This window comes from Carcharodon carcharias, chromosome 13 (genome assembly GCF_017639515.1).
Source record: "Carcharodon carcharias isolate sCarCar2 chromosome 13, sCarCar2.pri, whole genome shotgun sequence".
Lineage (NCBI taxonomy): Eukaryota > Metazoa > Chordata > Chondrichthyes > Lamniformes > Lamnidae > Carcharodon > Carcharodon carcharias.
Window position 1 is genome coordinate 34127509 of NC_054479.1, and position 27719 is coordinate 34155227.

At 41.6% G+C, this 27719-nt stretch overlaps 1 protein-coding gene across 8 annotated transcripts in view; it reads right to left on the reverse strand.

Moving 5' to 3' along the window:
• The window catches only part of clip1a (CAP-GLY domain containing linker protein 1a), a 166035-nt gene that overhangs the window by 46621 nt on the left and 91695 nt on the right, over positions 1–27719 (reverse strand). For 7 of the 8 annotated variants that reach the window (XM_041202209.1, XM_041202213.1, XM_041202212.1 and 4 more), the window contains 4 exons: positions 27266–27481; positions 15203–17479; positions 12785–12922; positions 2199–2305 (listed from right to left, as the gene is read on the reverse strand). In XM_041202209.1, the coding sequence (XP_041058143.1) occupies positions 2199–2305; positions 12785–12922; positions 15203–17479; positions 27266–27481 (2738 nt within the window). The remainder of the gene's footprint in view (positions 1–2198; positions 2306–12784; positions 12923–15202; positions 17480–27265; positions 27482–27719) is intronic. The other variant, XM_041202216.1, reaches the window with a different exon arrangement.

The window sequence follows — 27719 nt, forward strand, 5'->3', positions numbered from 1 at the left end:
ATCTTTTACATCCAGCCAAAAGGGCAGATGGGGCCTTGATTTAACATATCATCTGAAAGACAGCATCTCTGACAGTAAAATGCTCCCTAAGTACTTCACTGGGGTGTCAACCTCGAACGTTGTGCTCAAGACTTGGACTGGGACTTGAACCTGGAATGTTGTGATTCAGAGGTGAGTATGCTAGCAAAGTGATAAAATGTTCCAAGACACTTCACAGGAGGATTAACAAACAATATGTGAAACTGAGCAACAAAAGCAGACATTAGGGCAGATGTCTAAAAGATTGGATAAAGAGGTCAGTATTAAGGAGTATCTTAAAAGGAGAAAAGTAAGGTGGAGAAATGGAGAGGTTAGGGAGGGAATTCCAGATTTAGGGCCTTTTCAGCTAAAGGCACAACTGCCAATGGTGGAGCAATTAAAATCAGGAATGGTCAACAGGCCAGAAATGGAGGAGCACAGATATCATGAAGGAGACAATTACAAAGATAGGGAAGGAACAGACCATGGAGAAATGTTAAAACCAGGATGAGAATTTTAACTAGGAGTCCATGTAGGTCAGTGAGCACAAGGTTGATGGATGTTTGGGATTTGGCGCAGGTTAGGATTCATGTATCAGAGTTTTGGATGACTTCAAGTTTGCACAGGATAGAACATAGGAGTTTTCCAAGCAAAGCCAAGCCTCAGCATGGATGAGGGTTTCAGCAGCAGATGAACAGGGGCAAAGTTTGGAAATATTAAAAGGTGGAAATAGGTGACCCCAGTCTCCACTGCCCAAACCTGCTTTTTTTCCATCTCACATTAACTACTGGTAGGCAGGTCCGTATTATGCTGCCTTAGCAACACATATTGATAATTTTACTGGCTCAAATCCACTAGGAATGCATATACCCACTTCATAAACAACTCTTGTGTGCAAAGGAAACTTCCATCATTATCCTGAGCTAGGTTTGGACCTCAGTCCCAGAAGTGAACTGCCACCCACGGCTCATCTTACTTCCCACAATGTACTTTTCTAGTCTTAAAAGTATTTAATAAGGACAGATGTTTATCTATCTTCCTATCTCTGAAACCTCCTCCAGCTCTACAAGGCTTGGAAATCTCCGCACTCCTCCAATTCTGGCATCAAACTCATCCCTAATTTGGCTCCATCAATGGCTGTCTTGGCCCTAAACTTCAGAATTCCCTTCCTAAATCTTTCTGCCTTTAAGATGTTCCTTAAGATCTGTCTCTTTGACCAAGCTTTGATCATCTGTCTTGATACCTCCTTCTGGGGTTCAGTGTCATTTTTTAAAAATTGATAAATGCTCTTAAATATTTTGGAACATTTTTACCATGTTGAAGGAACTATATAAATGCAAATTCTTGTTGTTTCTGAAATTAGTAAATTCCCTTGATAAATAGCATTTAGCATACAAGGAGGACTAGGAATCACTCTTGTAAAATATGATTAAATTATTTGGAACTTAAGTAAGATCATTCACTATTTTCTTTTATATGCAAAAAGGAATGCTGGGATTTAGGAAATATATAGACTCAATGAAAGCTTTCTTTCCAGAGATCTGAACTGCTGATAGTAGAGATTATATCTGGTGAGGTGAATACCTCAACTATAAATGTGTATGTAGCATTAAAAAAAACTTCCAAATGAATGGCCAGGCAAAGAACCGGTGTCCCAGCAAGAAATTAATATCTTCAAGAGAGGAGGGAGGGAGAAAGAGGAGAGGAAAATTGGTGGAGGAGGGGGGAAAAAGCTAAATTAACCCTTGAGCTTCAGACTGACTGGTATTGCAATTTTGACAATGCTGCATATACGATTATTGTGTCTAGTAGTTTCAGTACAAATAAATGACAATGATGAGTTTCAAATTTTAACCTGCAAAGGAAGATACCATCCAGAAGCCAAGCATCTCCCCATGCAGAGGGAAAAATGTGAACAGAGTGTACAACTTCTGGTGGCAATCAGAAATTGCTGTATTTTAATATCATTAAGGTTACAAGAAGCCTTCCACGAACCAGTGTTTAGGATAAAATAAATTCTACAGTTCTCCACTATTGTATAGTGTGAAAATAGAAAAGTTAAAGAGGATTAGTGAAATTAAGCCAAGCGTTAGAGTTAAAAAATGGCAACGTTATTACATAAAGAATCTACTTATAGAGGAATATCATAATTATTGTGATCATTCAATGTAATTACTCACATTTCTTTGCAAAGACTTCCTATTCTCTTATTCTCAGAGCTGAGCTGCTGTTTTGAGTGGTTCAAATCTTCTTGGCATTTACTGTTTTGTTCCGTAAGAGCTTCCAGCTGACAAAGGAATAAAAAGTCTTTCATTTCCATAGTCAAATAAAATATCTTCAGAATCTTCCAGAACGTACAAAAAACAAACAAAACCGATATATGAGTGTACTCTAATTTCAAAGAATGCTTTTGTTCCAACATATTAGCGAAAAGAAAATGGCTATTATAAAATGTGAATCCATCATGCAGTGCCTCAAGCGTTTCAAAAGCTTGTTATTCAGTAAAGAAAAACAGAACTGCCCTTACCACGATCCATTATGTAAAACATTAAAACCTTCTTTTAAATGCATGTTCCATTACTGCTTTATGATTTACTACCAATACCACACACGGCAGCTTTCCAGATGTTTCCCCACCTCAGAATCAAATTACAACTGCTGCCTACCTGAGTAAAGGTTGAGAATCAAATAGAAGAAATGCAACACAAGGCTACAACATTTATCTTAGTTGCTGCAAAAGCATTCACTGTACAACAGAGTACTGATTACCAGAACATACCATTATAAATAGCCTAGTGCTCAGTAAAGAGAACTGAACATCACCTGTTCCTTAAAAAAAATCATACCTTAAGCTGCACAGAGAAATAATGAGAATAATTATCCTTTAAAGCCCTGATATCCATTACTGATCTTAAGAAATTTTCTTCCTTGAAAAATTATTCTGAAGGTATGATCCAATTATGTGCGTTAGATAATGAACCTGAATGCTCAGTGCCATAATCTGTCATATGCACCAGTGCTGAGTTGCATAACACGAGAATCTCGTGTACAGCCTCTAACCAGCTGTCCTACTACTACAGGCTCCTGAATCTTTAGCTATAGCAGTACCAACAAATCAGCTTTTATGCACAAGTGACATCATCTAAAGCTCTATGGCCTCACAGTTTCTCATACTTATTTCTATGTGCCCATTAAAATAACAGAAATTTCTGAAAATATCACAAAATAATTATTTAAAAGATTTATAAAATTACAAGCCTGTTCTGTGAAATCTTCTATCCATGCATCTTACATAGAATTAGCCTTGCTGGCATTTAGGCAACATAAGGACAAAAAACCCAGTCAACAACAAATCCACCTTTCTTAGGCTGCATCTGCATACTAGATAATCTATCCCTGAGAACATATACTTCATCGTTAAACACCAGAAAATTGCCTGATGGTACTGTCAGCTTTAATCTGATTAGAAGCCACGAACTACAGTACATAACAACTGAATTCCATTGCTGATCTCTATTCAGGAATGATATACAATTTACAAGATTGTCAAGTTTAAATCAAAAATTCCCAACAAACTAGATTACAACATAAACAAGCAATAAACATCTGGATTCCTCCTCGAAAAAAGTCATAATTAACAAAAACGTTTAATTAAAAATGCAAATCCAGCTATTTTTCTCTCATTTCACTTTTGAAATCATTTTACAACAGTTGTAAAACTCATAATATAAAACTAATTTTAAATTTTAGTTTGCTTATAACAACTTAGTTGTTATATTTTTTGAAGACAGTGGCCTAGATATTCTTAGGCTATTCTATCACAAATTATTCTAAAATATATATTTGGTTTTGTAGTTTTTTCTATGAAGCCAAGACAGGGAAAATATCTTGAGCAAACCATACAAGCAGCAGAACTTGACAGCTGCATAGGGAAAGTATTTCAGTTTGCATGTGTACTGTCCAAAAGGATGATCAATTTTGACAATTAAGTAGGTTCTGATAAGGATAAGGTTCTTATCAAGAATGCTTAAGTCCAGCATTCTGTTCAAAGGCCTAAGGGTTGTAGGATGGCTAACGAAATTATAACAACTTTATCTCAAGCTAAAACTTGATGATTTATGAGAATTATGACAGTCGCAAATGTGGCCAGTCAATAAAATGACAATAAAGAGGGAAAGAAACACATGCTCTCACTCCAGGAAAACAAAAGACAGCAAGCAAACTCAGCCAGGTGCACAAAGTTTAAGTGTGCAGTCAACTGCTTAATTATGGCTTGTATTAGATTAGGTTTGACAGCATTGTTAACTGTTTATTAATGTAGCGTCTAATTAAGTTTGTATGAGCTTTTGACTAATAAAATACTGGCCCGGATTTTATGATAGTAATGACGCTGAAACTGTCAATGCTCATTGTCATTTCTCCTCTGAAAATGACAGCAACTTCTGGAATCCATATATGCACAGTTAAGTGCAAAAAATATAGAAGCTGCTGTCAGTGATTCTACAGATCTTGATAGAATGGTCTAAAGTATCCCATAATGCAATCAATTGGAAATCACTGAACTGATGAGAACATGACTTTTTATTGCTATAAATCTCACTGTGAAAAACAATTGAGAAAGTTACATCTTGTTGAATGAGATGTAACTGAGTTCGTAAACAGTATGCTAAGTTCATAATTATCGCTGAAAAACCTTTCTGGCCTTAAAAGCTAAGTTTATATTTATGGAATGCAAAGTTTCTTCATGATGACAACCTTGAAGTAGGCCAAGTAAGCAATAAAATAACTTGTTAATTGCCCAGGATGTAACTTGCCAATAAAAAAAAAATCACTTCCCCACATTAAATACAATAGATTTATCTTATAATTGCTTGTATCTAACAAAGAATTGCTCTTAACTGAAAACATTCTCATTACAAATGCACCACTCCACTTTTGCTTAAACTGAGTATAATAACCAGGGGCATAGTGCATGGATACTTAATGTATATCCCACTTCAAAGTTTTGTTACTGAGCATGTAGTCACCTCCAGAACTGTGGGGCTGCACTATATGCACTTCAACTGGTTGTGAAGCCCACCAGGGGTTTTGTTGTCACTCCTGTCCAACACCCAACCCCCGTTGCAGCCCCTATTAAGCTCTGCTGTTGCCATGAAAAAGGTGAAATGATCAAACCAGACTACTTATAGTCGGGCTGGCTGCATCTGTGGAGAGAGAAACAGAGTTAACGTTTCGAGTCCATGTGATTCTTCTTCAGAGATGGAGAGGTAGAAATGCGATGGATTTTATACTGTTTAAGAGGGGGTGGAGCAGGTAGAGCAAAATAAAAGGTCAGGGATAGGTGGGAGTTCGGGAGAAATGTGACAAATATGTCATGGACACAAGACAAAGGGAGTGTTAATGGTAATGTTAAAGACTAAAGAAGATGCTGATAGTGGCATAAAGGTAAGGTAACAGAATGTGTTAATAGCAGAACAAGGGTTGGAGCTCTGTGAAAGCAAAACATAAGAACAAGTGACAGATGGGCCTGTTGGTAGGGGTGGGAGTGGGATGGTGGAGAAAAACTGGATAAAAAGGTGGTCAAGATGGAGAGAGTTCATGCTCTGAAGTTGTTGAACTCAATATCAAATCCAGAAGGGTGTAAAGTGCCTGACTAGAAGATGAGGTGCAGCTCCTCCAGTTTGCATTGGGCTTTGCTGGAATATTGCAGCGGCCAAGGATGGGCATATAGGCATGAGAGCAAGATGATGAATTGAAATGACAAGCGACAGGAAGATCCTGGTCGTGCTTGTGGACTGAGCGAAGGTATTCCACAAGGCAGTCACCTAGCCAACGTTTAATCTCCCCAATGTAGAGATGGCTGCACTGGAAGCAGTGAATACAATAGATCAAATTGAAGGAAGTGCAAGTGAAGCATTGCTTCACCAGAAAGGAGTGCTTGGGGCCTTGGACAGCGTGGAGGGAGGAGGTAAAGGGGAAGATGTTGCGCTTTCTGCATGGGAAGGTGGCGGGGGAACGGGATGAAGAGTTGGAGGTGATGGAGAAGTGGACCAGTGCGTCACGGAGGGAATGGTCCCAAGGAATGTTGAGGGCAGGGAGGGCGGGGGTGTGGGGGGAAGATATGTTTGGTGGTGGTATCTTGGTATCATGCTGGTACTGGCAGAGGAATTTATTTTTCAATTTTTTCCCCCAACACCCCCCCATATGACATCTGTCACTTGTTCTTATGTTATGCTTTCACAGAGCGCTGACCCTTGTTCTACTATCTTACCTTTATGCCACTATCAACACCTTCTTTAGCCTTTACCATTCACACTCCCATTGTCTTGTGTCCATGACATCTTTGTCAAATCTCTCCTGAGCTTCCACCTCCCTGACCTTCTATTTTGCTCCACTTGCTCCACCCCCTCAAACAGCATAAAATCCATCACATTTCAACTCCCTTTAGCTTGAAGAGTCATATGGACTCAAAGTGTTAACTGTTTCTTTCTCAGATGCCACTAGACCTGCTGAGTTTTTCCAGTAATTTCTGTTTTTATTTCAGATTTCCAGCATCTGCAGTATTTTGCTTTTACCTTTTAAATGAGTCGAGCGTTTCAACTACAACCACCAATTCTGGCAGTGAATTACAGGCACACACCATCCTCTGGGTGAAATGGTTTTTCCTCATGTCCCCTCTAATCCTTCTACCAATCACCAATCTATGCCCCTGGTAACGGACCTCTCAGCTAGGGCAACAGGTCTTTCCTATCTACCGTATCTAGGCTCCTCAATTAGGTCGCCTCTCAGCCTCCTCTGTTCTAAGGAAAACAACCCTAGTCTATCCATAGCTGCAATTTTCAAGCCCTGGCAGCATTCTTATAAATCTCCAGCGTACTCTCTCCACAGCAATTATGTCCTTCCTGTAATATGATGACCAGAACTGTACACAAAATTCCATCTGTGGCCTAACCAGCATTTTATACAATTCCAGCATTAGGTCCCTGCTTTTTTTTCTATACCTTGCCCAATAAAGAAAAGCATTCCATATGCTTTCTTTACCACCTTATCCATCTGTTCCTCCACCTTCAAGGACCTGTGGACATGCACTCCAATGTGTCTCACTTCCTCAACCTCTCTCAATATCCTCCCGTTTATTGAATATTCCCTTGCTTTGTTTGCCCTCTCCAAATGCATTACCTCACACTCTCCGGATTGAATTCCATTTGCCACTTTCCCACCCACTCAACCAACCTTGATATCATTCTGGAAACAATAGCTATCCTCTTCACTATCAACTACACAGCCAATTTTTGTGTCATCTGCAAAATTCCCAATCATGCCTCCCACATTTAAGTCCAAATCATTAATATATATGACAAACAGCAAGGGTCCCAACACGAAGCCCTGTGGAACGCCACTGGAAGTGGCTTTCCATTTGCAAAAACATTGGCCATTACCCTTTGCTTCCTGTCGCTGAGTTAATTTTAGATCCAACTTGCCACTTTTCCCTGTATCCCATGGGATTTCTCTTTTTTGGCCAGTCTGCCATGCCTTGTCAAATGCCTTGCTAAAATCCATGTGGACTACATCCACTGCTTTATCCTCATTAATCTTCCTTGTTACTTCCTCAAAAAATCTGATCTTCCACTAACAAAACCATGTTGACTATCCCTGATCAATCTGTGCCTAAGTGGCAGTTCATTCAGTCTCTCAGAATTGATTCCAATATTTTGCCCACCATCAAAGTAGGACTGACTGGCCTATAATTTTCTGGCCTATCCCCTGTACCCTTTTTAAATAAGTACAGCATTCTCAGACCTTCAATCTTCTGGTACTTCGCCGTCAACTGGTGAAGATTGGAAAATGAGCCTCAGAGGATCCACCATTTCCTCCCAGGCTTCCTTTAACAATCTAGGATACAATGCATCCAGCCCTGGTAATTTATCCACCTTCAAGGATGTCTGTACTTCCTCTCTCAATATGCTTATTGTATATAAAATTTCACAATCCTCCTCTTCAACTAGAATGCCTGCATCATCTCTCTCTTTAGTGAAGGCAGAGACCAAGTACTCATTGAGAACGCTGCCCACATCTTCTGCATCAACGCATAAGTTACCATATACATCTCTGATTGGCCCTACTTTTCCCTTAGTTATTCTCTTGTTCCTAATGTACTGGTAAAACATTTTTGGATCTTCTTTGATTTTCCCTGCCAATATTTTTTATATCCTCCCTTTCCTTTCCTAATTTCAATTTTTTCTTCACCCCTGTGCTTTTTATACTCTAAGCTTTCTACAACGTTTTGTTTTCTTTTTCTGCATTATCTTACCTTGTATGCTTCTGGGTAACCAGGGAGCTCTAGATTTTGCAGTACCATCCTTTTTCTTTGTGGGGACATGCCCACACTATGCCAGTAGAATCTTGCTTTTGAATGCCTTCCCACTGACTTGACATTGCTTTCCCTTCTAGTAGGTGTATCCAGTCCACTTTTGCCAGTTCATCTCTCAGCTTTGTAAAATTGGTCTTTCCCCAAGTTAGAACTTTCACTCCTGTTCTAACCTTGCCCTTTACCATAATGATGCTAAACTTAACTGCATTATGGTCACTATCTCCAAAATGGTCTCCCACTGCTATTTCATCCACTTGCCCAGCTTCATTTCCTGAGACTAAATTGAGAATTGCGCTCCCTTGCGTTGGGCTTGTTACATGCTGGCTAAAAAAGATCTCCTGAATGCAGTTCAAGAATTTTGTGCCCTCTGTGGCATTCACACTGTTCGTATCCCAATTGATATTAGAATAATTGAAGTCTCCAACTATTATTGCCCCACTGTTTTTGCACTCAAATGTGCTTACATATTTGTTCTTCTAACTCTTTTCTACTATTTGGGGGTGTATAGTACACTCCTAGCTGCCCCTTTTTTATTTTCGAGCTCAACCCATATGGCCTCATTTGATGCTTCGTTTAGTATATCATCCCTCCTCACAGCTGTAATTGATTCTTTAGCCAATAATACTACACACCCACCTTTTTATCCCCTCTCCATCCTGCCTGAAAACACTATATCCAGGGACGTTGAGCTGCCATTTTTGCCCTTCTTTAAGGCAAGTTTCCAGCCAGTAGAGGTGGCAGCATAGTGGTATACAGTCGGGAGGGAGTTGCCCTGGGAGTCCTCAATATTGACTCCAGACTCATGGCATCAGGTCAAACATGGGAAAGGACACTTCCTGCTGGTTACCACATACCTCCCCCCATTTCAGTTAATGGATTAGTACTCCTCTATGTCCACTTGGATGAAGCATTGAGATGGCAAGGGCACAGAGTGTACTCTGGGAATGGGGGAAACTTCAATATCCATCAGCAACAGTGGCTCAGTAGCACCACTACTGACTGGGGTGGCCAAGTCCTAAAAGACATAGTTGCGAGATCGGGTCAGCAGCAGATGGTGAGGGAACCAACAAGAGGGAAAACCTACTTGATCTCGTCCTCACCAATCTAGCTCTCGTAGATGCATCTGCCCTTGATAGTATTGGTAGGAGTAACCATCGCACAGTCCTTGTGGAGATGAAGTGCCGTCTTCACATTGAGGATATTCTCCATTATGGTGTGCGACACCACCACCGTGCTAAATGGGATAGATTTCAAATAGATCTAGCAATGTAAAACTGGGCATCCATGAGGCGTTGTGGGCCATCAACAACAGCAGAATTGAATTCAACCACAATATGTAACCTCATGGTCCAGCATATCCCACACTCTACCAAGAAGTCAGGGGATCAACCTTGGTTCAATGAAGAGCACAGGAGGGTATGCCAGGAGCAGCATCATGCATACCTAAAAATGAGGTGTCAACCTGGTGAAGCTACAACACTGGACTATTTGCATGCCAAACAGCAGAAGCAGCATGCAATAGGCAGAGCTAAGCAATCGCACAACCAATGGATCAGATCAAAGCTCTCCAGTCCTACCACATCCAGTAGTGAATGGTGGTGGACAATGAACCAACTCACTGGAAGAGGCAGCACCACAAATATCTCCCCTCAGTAATGGGAGAACCCAGCACATCAGTGCAAAAGACAAGGCTGAAGCATTTGCAACCATCTCCAGCCTGAAGTGCTGAGAGATTGACCCATCTCAGCCTCCTCAAGGTCCCTAGCACCACAGGTGCCAGTCTTTTGCCAATTCGATTCTCTCCATGTGATATCAAGAAATGGCTGAATGCACTGAATACTGCAAAGGCTATGAGGCCTGACAACATTCTAGCAATAGTACTGAAGACTTGTGGTGCAGAACTAGCCACACCTTCAACCAAGCTGCTCCAATACAGCTACAACACTGGCATCTACTCGGCGATGTAGGAGATAACTTGGGTATGTCCTGTCCACAAAGGGCAGGACAAATCCAACCTGGTCAATGATCACCCAGTCTATTCTCGACCATTACCAAAGTGAAGGAAGGTGTTGTTGACAGTGCTATCAAGCGGCACTTACTCAGCAATAACCTGCTCACTGACACTCAGTTTAGATTCCATCAGTGCCACTCAGCTCCTGACTTACAGCTGTGAAGATGGGATGTTATTTTTTAAAATATTTTTGAACATATGGTGGTATTCTATAAAGAAGGCTGTGTGTGTGTGTGTGTGTGTGCGAGAGAGAGAGAGATTAATTAAACTGGGGGGGAAGGTTACTAAAGTTTTTTGCTTTTTTCTTACTTAAGACAACTGGTCTGGGAACTGAGAGATAAAAGGGGTAAATGTTCTAAATGCATGCATTTGTAATGAGGGGCCCTGATGAAGTGGGTTTACAAGTAAATAGGTTAGGTTTAGAAATTTGCTTTGAGAGATAGAGAGAGATTTAGCTTTTCAGCTGTTAAGTTTCAAAGGGGAGTAAGGGACTTTTACAACTTGGAAAGGTTTCATAAGTAAACAAGGGAAGATTGTTACAATGATTTGACCTGAAAGGTAAGACAATAGGAAAACATGAAAGATTTTTATATTTTGGAGAAGTTGAGTTCAAAGAGATGCTAAAGACAATGGAATCAAAGATGAAAGGGAAAAAGGATATTCAAGGAAAGATGTTGAGCTGAGTTGTATTGGCCATGTGGGGACGAAATCCTGGGACCAGCTCTGTGCTGACAGAAGGTGCAAAATCTGAAGGATGATCCAGAAACTAGGATAGTCTTTTTGCCAAAAAGGTGCTTACTGTTGTGTTCTGACCAGGTGGGTTCTTTTGAGGAGCTTTTGTAAAACTGTTTTAACTGTGTAACTTTTATTTTGGGTACTTAAGTGTTCACTTCTTGTTAATTAATTTTTAAAGTCCAGGGGTGTTACAGGAATTCTATGCTTCGGTAGGTTTCTCCTAGTTTTCAGAATTCAAAAAAAATGTTATGACCAGTAAGACAAGTTTCCCTCTGGGATTTGGCTTGCTCAGCAAATAACACCAGCTGGGATCGTAACACCGCCTTAGTTCAACACACACAAAAACAGCTGAACTCAAGGGGTGAGGTGAAAGTGACAGCCCTTGACATAAAGGCAGCATTTGACCAAGTGTGGCATCAAGGAGTCCTAGCAAAATTGGTGTCAATGGGAATCAGGGGAAAATCTCCGCTGGTTGAACTCATACCTAGCGCAATGGAAGATGACTCTGATTGCTGAAGATTAGTCATCTCAGTCTCAGGACATCATTGCAGGGTAGTGTCCTAGGTTCAACCATCTTCAGCTGCTTCAATAACCTTCCCTCCATCATAAGGTCAGAAGTAGGGATGTTCGGTGATGATTGCGCAATGTTCAGCACCATTTGTAACTCCTCAGATACTGAAGCAGTCCATGCCCTTTTGTATCAAGATCTGGACAATATTCAGGCTTGTGATGATAAGAGGCAAGTAACATTCGCACTACACAGGTGCCAGGCAATAACCTCTCCAACAAGAGAGAATTCAACCATCTCCCCTTGATAGTCATTGGCATTACAATCGTTGAATCCCCCACTATCCACATTCTGGTGGGTTACCACTGACCAGAAACTGAACTGGACTGGCCACATAAATACTGTGGCTACAAGAGCAGATCAGAGGCTGGGAATTCTGTGGAGAGTAATTCACCTCCTGATTCCCCAAAGCCTGTCCACCATCTATAAAGCACAAGTCGAGTGTGGTGGAATACACTCTACTTGCCTGGATGAGTGCAGCTCCAGCAACACTCAAGCTGGAAACATCCAGGACAAAGCATCCGGTTTGATTGGCACCCATCCACCACCTTCAACATCCAACTCCCTCCACCACCAACGCACAGCAGCAGCAGTGTGTACCATCTACAAGATGCACGGCAACAATCACCAAAGCTCCTTCAACAGCACCTTCCAAACGCACAACATCCACCTCAAAGGACAAGAGCAAAAGATGCATGGAACGTCACCACCTGCAAGTTCCTCTTCAAACCACACTCCATTTGACTTGGAACTATATCGCTGTTTCTTCATTGTCGCTGGGTCAAAATCATGGAATTCCCTAATAGCGCTTTTGGTGTACCTACACCTCATGAACTGAAGGGGTTCAAGAATGCAGCGCTTACCAGCACCTTCTCAAGGGAAAATAGGGATGGGCAATAAATGTTGGCCTAGGCTGCAACACACACTTTCTGTGAAAGAATTAAAATAACTATTTTTAATCTGTTCTTGATTGCAATTTAACATCAATTTTGCAACCCTTAGTTTATGTCTCAATACAGCAATGTTATATTTATACTAATTTTGAAGCCTACATAGAACAAAGCAATGGGTTAGCTCTTACCTCATTTTGAAGCTTCTGGTTTTTCAGCCTTGATTCTTCCAATTGTATCAAAGTTTCAGTCTTCTGTTGGTCTAGTATGTTCTTCTCCTTCATAACCTGCTCTAATAACAGTCCAGCCTCTTCAACTTTTTTTGAAGCCTAAAAATATATCATCCTAATTTCAGGTAATTGTTTAGAATTTCACTGAAACAGGTTCCAAAAGTTAAACACATCTTACATGTGGATGGATCAAGTTAATTGATGTCTTGTACATAATGTAATTCTGACTTGAAAAATAGAATTTTAGAAAATTATGCAAATTTTATTATTTTTTTTAGAAATTTTAACTACATTTTTTTTGTCCTGAACCTATAGTTTTATATTCCATAGTATCAAATTGAATGTTAGACACCATTATATTAAATGCACTTAAAATTTCACAGAAAATATATGCAACAAATTCTAAGATTCCAATGTGCCAGATTCAGTTTCATGCCAAACATGCTACTGATATTTTTTTAAATTTTAAAGTAATTAACATGGAGAAAAGCAAAGTTAAAATTCTCATGTTTTAGAAACTGCCAACTGGCCAATTCATCTTCTAAGTTACAAAGAGAAAATTAATTTTAAGAACTTGATATTTGTTTTGAAGCTAATTAAAATATTATATGCCACATATTACTTTATTGCCAATTCTTCGTATTCGTTTAGCTTGCTTTAAATTCAAAGAAAAGTTTGGAATTATTATTGGTAGATGTTGTTATTAAATTTTAATGGATCAGCTTAAATGCACAAACTTGCAGTCCGCACCCACTAGAACAAAGGGACCCATGCTGGACTATGTTTCCAAGGGGCACTGGCCCCTCTCTGGTATTTTATCGAGTGGTCATTCTTCATGCCTGAATTGCAATGGTGAGCATCCACACCTACTGAACCACAGGTCTAGGGCAAAAATCATAGCTGATCATTTACTGTAGGTGACAGTAAACACCTACTGTCCACCAGGAGTCACCAAGTGGTGAACAGGAGTGGAAGCCCTGGCTAATATAATGCTCCGCTAACTACTACTATTATAAGTACTTACAATTAGAAAGCACTTTAGAGGAAGAAAAATATTCCCAAGGTGTTTCATCACAGACGAGTAAAGAAATAGCAATTCACTACTTTGAAGAAGTGGTTCTTTGTGATTGAAACATTTGAGACGCTCCTTTAGTACTCTATAAATGCAAGTCCTTTTTTCCCCCCATTCAGAGCCACGTAGGGCAGTTGTAGCAGCACTATTGGTGCCCCAATCACGATCAGCAAACTCAGCACAGTTCATATCAAACCTGGCAGCTTCCTGGCCTATATGGTTCAGTACAATTTTTTAATTCATTTACGGAATGTCAGTGTTGATGATAAGGCCAGCATTTATTGCCCATCCCTAACTGACAAATTGAGAAGGTGGCAATAAGCCATCTTCTTGAATACAACTTAATAGGTGAAATGGCACAGCAATCCACTAGAAATGAAGCACATTTCTGTGCGTCTAGATTCACATAAATCAGATCGGGTAAGGATGGCAGACGTTCAGCCTAAAAGACAATAGTAAATCAGATGTGTTTTGATGACAATCTGGTGGTTTCATGGTCATTATTATTGGTACTAGCTTTTTATTTCAGATCTTAATTAAGTTTATAGTTCCCGGCTGCTGTGGCGGGATCATGTCTCCAATCAACAATCCAGGCCTCTGGATTAGTATCCAGTAACATATCCACTATGCAACCAAACTCCATAATGCATGCACTCACTCAATAGCTTTATACTTGTACAGTTCTGCCTAATGGCTTCAATTTGTTTTTGCTTTTCTTCAAATTAGCTGTTGGCAGTAAATACTGGTTTCACTGTGGATAAACATGAAGTTTTGAGAATTTAGAAATAATTGCATTCTGCACAAAACACAAAATTCTGTCAAGAATCAGGATTTTTTTTTTCTAAATTAACCAAGAAATTGATTTGTTGAGGAAAATCAGTTTGTTAAATTTGGGAACATGTAAAGTAGTTCCTTTGATAAACTTGATCACAAATAAAATGATTAAAGTGTTGTTAATGAACTGAAAAAAACCTAAATATTTTTCCATGTTAATATATATTCAAACTTAAAGCTTCATTTCATCCACACTCGAACAAGATTTCTAATTGTATATAATGCAAATTAATTCAGGAAAAATGAGATTCCGGAATTATAATGACTACAGCCACCTGTGCACACCACACCATCTATCTATTGGATTGACAAGCCACAAAGTTATTTTCCAGAATTAATGTAATCTAAAACATAGTTGACAAACACTGTTAATAGTGATCAAAAATGTACAAAACCAAACCTATTAGTGCACTCATTAGCAAACAAAAGAGCCCACAACTTTCTGGATTTATCTGAATGTTTATATTCGGTACCTCAATTTTCTCTGATAAAGTAATATTCTGATGAACCTGAAGATCTTTTATTTTGGAAGCAAGATCCTCTTCATGTTTCAGCAATACCTCCTTTTCACATAGCAGCTGTTGGAGTTTCGCTTCAGCTTCTCCATTGTCTTGAGCAGCGTCTTCACGTACCCTGCAGAGGGATTCAGCTAGCTTGTCCTTCACTCGAACAAGCTCTTCTTTTTCTATGTGTAGCTTTTGTACTGTTGCTAGTAAATTATCCTTTTCTTCCCGTAGCTTTAACCAATCCAAGTCACATACCTCCTGGCTACTGCGAAGTTCATCCAAGTGTCGCAAAAGATTTGATTGTGAAACCTCAATCTCTACTTTTTCTTTCATTAATATATCAAGCTCCTTCTTCAGCTGTTCAACATTGGACACCAGCCAATTTTTCTCAACTGTTAGGTCTTCTTTCTCACTAGCAGACTTCTTTTTTTCAGCATCTATAACCTCTTTTTCTGTAACTAGCACATCTTTTTCTGAAAATAGTTCATCATTTTTAGCTTTAAGAACATCCATTTCTTTCTGTAATAGCTGGAAATTATTTTCAAGTTTTAAATGAGCCATAATGAGACACTCTTTTTCCAGTTTTTCTGCATTCCTGTCTTGTATTAGTTGGTTCTCAAATGCTCTCATGTGTTCATTTAATTTATTATATTTTTTTTCTAATTCCTCCCTCTGTGCAATAAGGTTTTCTGTTTCAGAGCACTGTTCCTTAAGTTCAGCTGCCAGTCTCTGCTTTTCCTGCAACAAACAGAATCTCTCCGAATCCTCAACGTTTTTGCAGTTCTGAATCTCATCCAAAAGTGTAGACAAATTTGATTTTGAGACCTGGAGCTCTCCATTTTCTTTGGTCATTTTGTCAAGCTCTTTCTTTAAAAACTCAATGTTGCTGAGGAGCTGATCCCGTTCTGCAGCTCTGGCTGTATTTTCAGAGACTACCTGCTGTTGCTCCGATTTGATTTTGGCTATCTTGCCCAAGAGAGATTCATTTTCTGACAATTGCACATTGCTTTTTGATTCCAAGGTCTCCTTCTCCTTTTGTAAGGATTCACAATGAGTTTCAAGCTGTGACTGCCTCAGCCAAAGTAAATCTTTTTCTGTTTTCAGGGCATCCTTCTCTTCGCTCAGCTTCTTCTCGATAATGGCTGCCTCCTCAATTGATTTCTGCAGCTTTACAATCAACTCCATTTTTTCCTTAGCAAGCTCATCCCTTTCTACAGTAAGTTTTCTCTGCGATGTAGTTAGCACTTCTTTCTCTTGGAGCAGCTGGAGACGTTCAGAGTCTGTTACCTCACTGCTATTCCTAATTTCATCCAAGAGTTTTGACTGGCTGGATGTTGAGACCTTAAGTTCCGCATTTTCCTTCACATATTTTTCTAGTTCTTCTTTCAAAAGATCTTCATTATTCTGTAGTTGATCCCTTTCTTTAATGCAGGTTTGTTTTTCAAGGATAGTCTTCTGCAAACTTAAACTAAGATCTATCTTCTCTTTTTGAAGAGTTTCTTTTTCAGATGCAAATTCATCACTTGCTGATTGCAGCAGATTTTTCTCCTTAGCTAAAAATTCACACTGAGCTTCAAGCTTCGAGTATTTCAGTAAAAGCGAGTTTTTTTCCACCATCAGACCATCTCTTTCTTTTGTCAGCTTCTCAAGAGCAATGGCTGTCTCTGCACATGACTTGTGAAAACCTTCTGTAATCTTGTCTTTTTCTTTTGCAAGCTCTTCTTTTTCTGTAATCACTTTCCTGTGGGCCGATAACAACTCTTCCTTTTCTTGAAGCAATTGTGTTCGTTCACATTCTGTTACTTTGTTGCTTATCTGAACTTCTGCCAGTAATTTACTCAGGTTGGATTGTGAGACTTGGAGGTCTTCATTTTCTTTTGTTAACTTATCAAGTAGCTGCTGCAAATGTTTGATTTCCATGAGAAACTGGTCTTTTTCAGTCTTTATAGCTTCCTTTTCCAGACCAAGTTGTTGCTGTTTACACTCAAAATCCTGCCTTTCTTTTAAAAATGCTGTTTTTTCCAACTGGAGATCCTCATTCTTTGATTCTAACACTTGCTGCTCTTTCTGCAGGGAAATACACTGTAACTTCAGCTCTGAAAGTTCAGAGAATATGGACTCTTTCTCAGATTTTAGTGCATCTGCTTGCTGGATCATCTTTTCTTTATCCCCCTTCAAAGCTCTCATATCCTCTGTTATTTGCACACACTGAGTTTTGGCTGCTGCTAGCTCATTGGTTAAAGACTTGAGAATTTAAGTGGGGAGAAAGGAAAATAAAAACATAGTCAAGTAGACAAATGAAAACAGCATGGATTAAAGACAATACAAAAGTAAAGTGTGCTGCTCAAACACAAAATAAAAAACATAATAACCAACAAGTCCTTGGATTTCTCAGCAGATTTATGAAGGAAGAAAAAATGCACTGACCTAGATTACAGTATTTAAAACTAAAAAAAATTTCAAGAAGTTTAGTATTACAGTCATAACATTCCGTTATGAACTTCAAAGCTTAGGGATCCAGTATTGATAAAAGCTTTTGGCCATGAAATTTTGATAACTCCTGAAAATAGATGTGGGGTTCACGACACATGATTAACCCACACTGCTGCCTCTAATGCAGACAGCACGCAAACTTTGTGCCACCTGCTAGTGTAATTGACTGTATCATGCAGCCATTGCTATGTGTGCTGTTGAGTGGCTGAACTTTTGAGCAGAGAATGCAAAATCATAATAGATTAGCACAAGTTAAAGTTAGCATGCCCCACTGTCAGAAAGATATAATAATTTTCATAATGATATTGGATTCCATTGCAAATTAGAGCAATAGTGGGGTCGGGATGTGTGTGTGTGTGTGTGTGTGTGTGTGTATGTTTGAAATGCTAAATAGGTAAACATGGGTGAATTTTTAGAATGTGAGGTGTAAGGGGAACATTTGCATTTTAAAATAATCCAGAGTAGCTTGAATTCAAAAGAGGGGGTGAAATGTTACATCTAGCCAGAAGAAATTAAGAAACAATGTGTTTATTTTTCCCAAAGATTACTGGTAAAATTAGGACTATGATAGATTTTTATTATTAGAGAGGTAAAGTCCAAAGACATAGTGAAACAATGGGAATTTGCATTCAAAGGGGAAAATATCTATAAAGGAGAGAAGGCTGTGTGTAAGAGCAGGCATTTTGAGATGTAACACAAGTATGAAAAGCCTCCAGTATCTAAGCCTCAAGCTGCTGTCTACAAGGAACTGAAGTGGAGAAAAACTAATTTTTAATTCAGCTGTCCAGGGTGTGTGCATTGCCTGGGTCTGTTAAAATCTATGGACAAGGTTTTCTGTTTGTGGGGAGGGGGGGGGGGGTGAGCGGACGCCGCTCGCAATTAGATCTGCTCCGCTATTTTACACGGGAGGGCCAATTAAGGCCCGCCCAGCGTATTTGCCAACTCCCGTGGTTGTGTGCAGGTGACGGAGGGCATGCATGGATCGCTGGGTCCAATGGCGACCCGGCAGTCTGTTTAAAAAATGCCTAGCAGCCTTTTGTAGGCTGCTCACAATGGCCAGTTCCAGGTTGCAGCAGAAGGGCTGGGATGAGCAGGCCAGGCTGGACAGAAGGCCAGAGGAGCAGGCCAGGCTGCAGGGTAGGCCAGCAGGGGGCCAATGTGCCCTTTGTTTTTCTGATGACTGCTGTGCTGCCCTCCTCAAGGAGGTGGCAGCATGGTGGGAGGTGTTGGTACCCCCGGATAGGAAGAGGCCCCCCCACATGACCAAACATGCCTGGGAGGAGGTGGCGAAGGTGGTGAGCTCCCGCTACGTGGTGCAGTGCATCTGGATCCAGTGCTGCAAGCCCTTCAATGATTTGCTGCACTCTGGCAGGGTGACTACCTTGTTGGAATTGGGCATTTAACCCAGCAGGTAGCCTTACCCTTTGAGCACCCCGCCCCATCTCCCCAAAGTCTTACTGTTGTGACTGCATTGAACCATTTAGGGCATTTTTCCTTTGCTGTGTGGGCAAGCAGATAGTGCTAATACTGAGGTCAGCCTGAGTGGGTCATGAGGAGATGAGTTCTCCCCCATACCATGGGTTGATCTTAGTCCCACATGACTGGTTCAGGGGCAACCTGGAGGAGTTGCACCTAGGTGTATACTCAGAACTCCAGGACATGTCCTATTCAGGGTAGTGAGATGGTGGAAGTGGAGCCTCAAGGTGTTGCGGCACCGAACTATCTGCTGCCCTCTACGCTGCACATGGTTGCGCCTCCTTGCTATGAGAAGAAATACTGTGTGGTTCCTAATGTGATGTAGGCAGCATTTGTCCAAGGAGGCATTTGTTGGGGGGGGGGGGGGTGGGGGGCAGGCCGAGCATCTTTGAGTGATCAGCAGCAGCGGGGAGAGGAGCCACTGGAGGCCTGATATGCCCCACTCTGGTTGGGGTGTGGTGTGCGCGAGCAGAGTCCATGTGAAATTTGCCCTAACCAATGGTCGTCTCTCTTTTTCAGGAGAAGAATGCTCATAAGGCAGCTGAGCATGAGGACTGGAGGCAGCCAGACACAGCTGTCCATATTGAGCCACTTTGAGCAGGAGGCCCTTGAGCTGGAGAGGCACCATGCACCCAGGCCTACTGGTGTCGGTGAGGTGGGGTGGCACGGACAGATATTTAAGGCCAACAGTGAGGTCCGCATTGTCCTCCCAACAGCCATAGCACTGATGATTGTTAAATTAGTTATTGTTGCAGCATTGCTGGGCCATTGCTAATGGAAGTTTGAGTGCATAATGAACCGGGGGGGGGGGGGGGATTGCTTACACTATTGTTTAATATTTGTGATAACTTCTGATTCACACATTAAATGCCAGATGTGTAACCATGGCTGAGGGTGCCTCGTTTCTTTTGCATATGTATGTTTAAGAAAAGTGTCATGAGTGTTTTTTTGGACATTCAGCTTTAGGTACAAGACCTACTACGTGCTAATGACCTGCAGATTTTGCACTTAGGTGCCGAGTATCAAGGCGGCAGCCCAAGCTTGTCCTGGTGCTCCATCTGTGTTGTACTAGCTGAAGGTTCGTTGGATAAAAGCACTCCGGGTGTCCCTGCCTCCTTGGAGTAGTTCCGGGTCAGCGTCTACCCCCTCAGCATTTCCTTCTGCATGCTCATCCTCGGAATCAGTGCTGGACTCATTGTGTGCAGCCGCATCCACTGTGCCAACATCTTCATCGTCCACTGCGTCCCCCCTTTCCAGCGCAAGATTGTGGAGAGCGCAGCATACAACCACTAGCACCGAGGCACGATCTGGGGGTACTGGAGTGCGCCCCCTGAGCGGTCCAGGCACCGGATATGCATCTTGAGAAGACCGATGGTTCTCTCCACAGCAGCCCTTGTGAAGGCGTGGCTCCTATTGTAGCGCTGCTCAGCTTCTGTTCTTGGATGGCAGAGAGGCGCCATGAACCACCACCTGAAGGGATAGCCTTTGTCATCCAGCAGCCATCCATCAAGCCGGGCCCGAGCACTGAAGACCCCCGGCACCTGGGAGTGCCCGAGGATGTAGGCGTTGTGGCAGCTGCCTGGGTACCTTGCACAGACTTGTAGTACCAGCATCCTGTGATCACACACTATCTGCATGTTCATGGAGTGGAAGGCCTCCCTGTTGATGAAGGCACCGGGCTCACCTGCTGGCACCTTGATGGCCACACGTGTGCTGTCTATAGCACCCCGGACGCGGGGGAAGCCAGCAATGGCCGCGAAGCCTTTGGCTCGTTGTGTCTGGCTTGCCTGGCTCCAATGGAAGTGGGTGAAGGTCAATACCCATCTGACCAGAGCATCTGTAACCTGCTTGACACAAGTGTGGACAGCTGATTGGGAGACACCGCAAAGATCACCCACCGAGCCCTGGAAGGAGCCAGAGGCATAGAAGTTGAGGGCAGCTGTGACCTTCAGAGCCGCTGGCATGGGGTGTCCGCCCACATTTAGGGGAGATCTCAGGCCCAATCATCTGACAGATATAGTTCACCGTCTCCCTTGACAGCTGGTGCCTCCTTTGGCACTGCACCTCAGACATATTGAGGTAATTGCTTCGCCACCTGTATACCCTGGCAACAGGATAGTGGCATTTTCTGAGGCCCTTTCCACCCTGGACTATCTTTAGCCCTGCGCCCTTTGTGCCTGTGCCTATACTCCCAATGAAGGCTCCCCTGGAAGCTGAATGTGCACTCCTGGCCTCCTCCTCCTTCTTCTCCTTCTAGATCTCCCTTCCTCCTCAGAGGAACTGCCTCCAGTGGACAGATCAGATCCCATACTCAGGCTAAGGGAAGGCTTCCTGAAACCTGCAGGCCCGGAAAAAATTCCTCACTGCAGAGTGCTGGCCTGAAGGTTAAAAGTCCAGAAAAAGCTGCTGGGATGCGTTCTGAAGTACTGCAGATTACACAGGCAAGTTTTAAAAACTTTCTCCAATAAATACATCACAGAGCAGATTCACAATCCCACTGAGCCCTCTTATCTTGCCCTTAGATGAGGTTAATAGAAATGTCTCCTACCCGCCTGCCTATTGCACCCGTGCGCCGACCCAAAGATTGCACGGGTGCTGAAAAATCGGCGTTGATTGAAGACTAAAGGGCCTTAAGTGGCCTGTTAGTTAATGGCGGGCGGACGTCATACTTCATCGCGTGTCCGCCCAGCGAAATATCACGATGGGGCACGGTGACTGATGTCAGGATGCTCACCTGACATCACCACGTGTCATTTTACATGCGGACATGCGGGGCCCGCCCCCCCGCATGTCAAATGGAAAATCCTACCCTATGTGTTTTTGCTGTTGCCTTAACATAGGTGTAACTGGGAGTTAAGTTAAACTGGGAGTTAGGTTAATCAGGGGAGCTAGAAGTTATCATAGAAGTGATTTGTAGACCTATGTATGTGCTTAAAATTATTACTTCTATTAATAAAAGTTTAATTTAGTTTTGTAAAAAACCTAAAAGACTCGGTGGTCTTATTACTGCTGAATTCAAGGCACGCATCCCGAAATAAATACAAATTGTAAACAGTTGTGACAGTTGTTTCAAGTTTCCCTCTTGGATTTGAACAGCTCAGCATTTACCCTCCGCTGTGCCATAACACCCACGTAAAGCCAACCTCCACCTCTTAAAGAACAGGAGCTTTCTTGGCTGGAGCAGGAAAGCATTCTTCAACTGATTCTTATCTGGGAAAGACACAAGAATGGCACAATGTGGCAGAGAACAGGCTCCAAGATTTTCCAAAGGCACACCGGAGGCCTTGGAGCAGAAGTTGGTGTGAAGGAAACATGTCATCTATTTACATGGGGCAGAAGGCCCTGCAGACAAACTTTGTGATGGCAGTGAGATCAGATAGCCATAATGGCCAATGCCAGGAATATAGCCCCAAGGACCATTTTGCAGTTCAATAACCTCACATAAGTGGTCAAGGTCAGTGAACAAATCATTTTCCATACAGCATCAACTGCACCACTAGTAACTCACGCAGCTCAATGCACTACATCCCATCATTCACCTACCAGCAGTCTTCACCAATCACAACAGTACATTGACACATCTCCCTTTTGCAGGACAATGTGGTGCATAAACAGAGACAGCAGTAGCTATCTGGCAGGGTGCATGCATAGCTGCATGTTCTTACCTTAGTGGAGGTGACTGTGATCATCATTAGAACAGCCATGGCTAAGACTGTAGCCATTGGCGAGGCTGAAACCATCGAAGATTACAGAATCCTCATATCTAATCCTCCTTGTCACATTTTACAATCTCTTCTCATTTACAAACTGGAGATGCTGTAAGCGTGGACCTCTTGCTTTCCCTCTCTCACCACAGCCCTACCCTCGTGCCTTTTTCCTTTCAAGTACCCAGGAAATGTCACTTGGACAGGCAGTGCTGGAAAAGTAGGAAGACAGTAATAAAGAAAACCATCATCACTCACTCTCATAGCCACCAAGTTCAGATACTGCTAGTAATTTGCACGAGTAGCTGGCAGTCAGGGCAGGGGACAGGACAGCATAGGCGCCAGCTCACCAGAGAGTGAGTTCTGTTGCAGAGGATTCAGAGATAACTTCAATAGGGTTGGCTACAGAAAAAGCTAATGAGATTTTTTTTATTCATTTAATGGGATGTGGGCATACTGCCTAGGCCAGCATTTATTGCCCATCCTTAATTTCCCTTGAGAAGGTGGTGGTGAGCTGCCTTCTTGAGCCGCTGCAGTCCCTGTGGTGTAGGTACATCCACAGCGCTGTTAGGAAGGGGGGTTCCAGGATTTTGACCCAGCTACAATGAAGGAACGGCGATATACTTCCAAGTAAGGGTGGTGAGTGGCTTACAGGGGAACTTCCAGGTGGTGGTGTTCCCATGTATCTGCTGCCCTTGTCCATCTGGATGGTAAGCCTCATAGATCTTGAAGCTGCTGCCAAAGGAACCTTGGTGATTTTCTGCATGATGAAATGCTTGATGCATTAGCAGGCCTGCAGTCAATATCAAGGAACATGGAGGAGTCTGGTACCAATTTTTCACAGGGGTTTCCGCAAAGCCTGAAACCCATTCTTCCAGTATGCAAGTGTTGGCCAATTCTATTAGCCCACTAACAAACCCAACCTCGATGCAGCCCCTGATGACCAATGACGCAGTTTCCAATGCAGCACAAGCAGAAGCCAACCAACATCTGTGCCCTGCAGTGGAAGTTTAGCTTTCTGCCATGCAAGTTCAGACTGCTGCCGTCATGGTTGTGGATACCAGCATTCAAAGGGGCTTGCGGGGTCTTCTAACAAATCACCAGAATTTCTGAGGCATGCCTTGGGGGAGTGGTAACGCTCCACATAGTTGGAGCCTGCTATCCTCTCTCAGGATTACAACATTTGTTGAATATATGGTCAGCTGTATATGGTTAACAGAGGGCATTAGTTGGAATTTTGTGCTCCAAAGTGGCAGTACTGGCATCAAATAAACATTATGTAATGACTGCTGACACAATCTGCCTACTCTGCCTATTTCTGGTGGATGCTCCCTCCATATCTGCTAACACACTCAATAAACTGGCGTGCCATGTGTCTAGCACCAGAAATGTTTGTGAGCACCGCTCTTATCAGTTTGGAGGCAAAACAAACTCATAGGGCAGAATTTTGCCGTCAGTGAGCAGGGGGCGGGGCCCGCTCGCCGACACATAAAATGATGCGGGGAATCCCCGACATCATCCTGGTCCATTTAAATTTTCAGGCAGGCGGGCCCGCAGCAAAATCAGCTGCGGGCCTGCTAACCTGTCAATGGCCAATTGAAGCCATTGACAGGATAAATTATACAATCAAAAGACCTGCCCGTCCAACCTTAAGGTTGGTGGGCAGGCCAGGAGCCCCTGCGGGCAATAGAAAAACCATGAAACCTCATCCGCCAGTGGGATGAGGTTTCATGTAGGGTTTAAAAAAGTTTAATAAACTTATTATGTAAATTATGAACATACCCCCTTATGTGACATTGTCACATGAGGGGGACATGTTAAGGAATTTTTTTTTCTATTTTTAATATTTTAAAGAAGTGTCAGCGATCTCCCTGAGGCAGCACTTAGCCTCAGGGAGATGTGCGCTCTTTCGTGCGCACTCTTGCTTTTGGGAAATTCTCCCCCCGCTCGCACAGGAAGTGCATAGCGCTTCCCGCCGGCATCACGCTGGTTGGGCCTTAATTGGCCCACCCACATAAAATGACGGCCGGCTTCTCCGGTGGGGATCGGCTCCCTGCCCGCCGGAGGAGATTGGGTCGGGCCCACCCGCCCAACAGGCAGAAAATTCTGCCCATAGCATTGAAACCCGGCGCAATGGAGCCAAATTGCCCTACTCTTGTCACTTCCCTGTAAAGCACTTCAAAGCATTTCACAGCATAAATTATTTTGCAATGTCAGCAATGTTTTTCCACTTGACATGAAAAAGATGTGATACACCAAATGAGCAATATTAGATTTTACAGTAATTCACAACTCAGAGTTGTGTTCTTATTTAAAAATGGAAGGGAAGATAGGAAGTGTGTTGAGCATGCTACTGCACTGTCTACACCATAGGTAAGGAGTCTGGCTTGAATCAAAAGGAAGTTTTTAACCTGGAAAAGTGGAATAGAAATCAAAAAGAGCATTGACTCAACGTATTTGTAAGCCTATATACTATCTTACAAGACAAATTATTTGCTTAATTTATTTCCTTTAAAATTGTATTTTAAGTCTTTACTGCAGTGAAATCATCTGACATCTTTCTCTTATCCGACGTTTTTTTTAACTATAATATTCTGATTATTTTAGCACGTGCTTTAATAGCTTAAAAAATGGCTTGCCCAGGGAGATGGGAATACTCAAATTGTCAAACTATATTCCTAAAGAATGAGTTTCAGATTATTCCCCATTTCCACCTGTCCAGCATCATGGCCCATTTCACCAGATTGTTATGACAGCTAGGCTTTATAAGATGGTTATGTTTTAAACTGTTTCTTTTAATTTAAGGGAAAACAGAATGCCCTGGAATGGGAGGTTGATGTGAAATTGCGCTGAACTCTGCCCAATGATGAGCCCATGTGACCTGGTTGCAAGGGGGCTGAGGTCAAAACTTATTCAAAGTCAGGTGTAAGCTTTAGCACATGCACACAGCTTATAGGCTCTCAGAGTGAGAGACAGTGAAGAATTTGGGGCAAGTACACCCTTAATAGGTGCTGCTATGCCAAGTAGAAGAAAAGAACTATTTTAGGTTAACCACTATGTGAATGGCTGGTGAGGACTGAACCCATGTTCAAGCAAACAGGGATTGTGAAAATTAGAGACCATGGAATCACCAGAGGGAACCTTAAAACGGAGTCCATTTGATTATGGTCAAAGGGTTGAATGAAGAGGACTTTGTTTACTTGTTGACTACTGTTTTCCAAAACAAGTATTTTAGATGTTAAAGGCACATCTAAATTTGTGTCTCTTCCAGTTATAGAGCTGCCAAATCCCATGATGGAAGGTAGCAACTCTGCAAATAAAAAAGGAACATGAATTTGTTCCTGATAAATCAGCTGAGGAACCCAAAGGCTTCATTTTCGTGCCAAATGACAATATTTCTTATTTTCTGCAAGAGCATAGCAACATAAAGGATTATTATAAAACATGATGAATGGAAGACAAAAGCAAGAAATAAACTACAGTGTGCAGATGAACAGCCAACTAATAAGAATTTTCTTACTATCACTGCTACAAGTTTCTCTAAAATAGGAATGTAAATAATTAGCATATTAAACAAGTGGTTATAAATTTATGTAGCATCCAATATTGTCATGAAGTTAGACAAAACGTGTACTATATTTCTTAGCACACCAAATTTGTGTTAGATAATATGCATTTTTAGTTAAGGCAAGACTGAACAACTCACATACTTGGCAATAGTCTTTACTAACTGTGTTTCAGGACCTTTATTCCGATCCTAAGAATTCATCTTGTCCATGAATCTCAACTGATGTGAACATCTATTTACTGAATATAGCATTTAAGTACTACAAATGCAGTTAAAATAATATCTTTTAATAATTATTGAACTCTAGACACTACTACAGTAGTAACATGAGCAAGTAGTCTTGGTGTTAAATCATGTAGGAAATAAGACTGTGCACTGCATATTAGCAACTTGATGCTGATTCAGAAGCCACTTAATCATAAATGTAGAATGTACAATAGAGATTGTTTCAAAGCTTCAAATGTGGAATAGAGACTTAATTCTATGTATTGTCATCATTTACTACCCAAATAGGATAATTTTTGGGTATGATATTGCAAATAAATATTCTGCAGGATGGCCTCAAATCAGAAAACAAGCCACCTCAAAATTTAAACAAAAACTGATTTTAAAAAATATAAAGAGCCCAGCAATACCTTGGATGTAGATAAACAGAAAATAAATTACATCCTAGAGTTTTTCAACAACCTGAGCTTTCCACACTCCAAAATAGATAGTTAAACTCCTCTCACATTGCAAAATATACAGGCTTTAGAAATGAACAACTAAATTTAATGGTTGCAAGAATACCTGGACCTCTTCTACTTGCTGCTTTAATTCTTCTACCAGTTTTTCCCTTTCATCATTCTTCTCCCCAGTGCTCTTCAGTGCTTGTTTGGTTTCCTCTAGGTCCTGCTTCAGCCCTTTCACTAGTGCATCATTGTTGGTATTTATTTCTGAAAGGGCTTTCTCATGAGTGGTTTGCAGCTCTTTGTTGTGTGCACTGTACATCTCCACCTGCTTTTTCTGTGGGAATCAACAATTAGAACAGCCCTTGCAACAGCCTTCAAGTTAAAAACATAGCAAAACACAACAGTATAAGCTTCTCAGAAAGCTAAAAATGTGTTTATAACTTTTCTAAATATATAAGGCAAATGCATCTTAAAAAATATGAACATGCTAAGTAAAGAGATTTTTTTGAAGTGAACATGCAATACAGAATGAAATTAAGATGCTATTCCTACAAATGTTCAGAAAGTCTAAG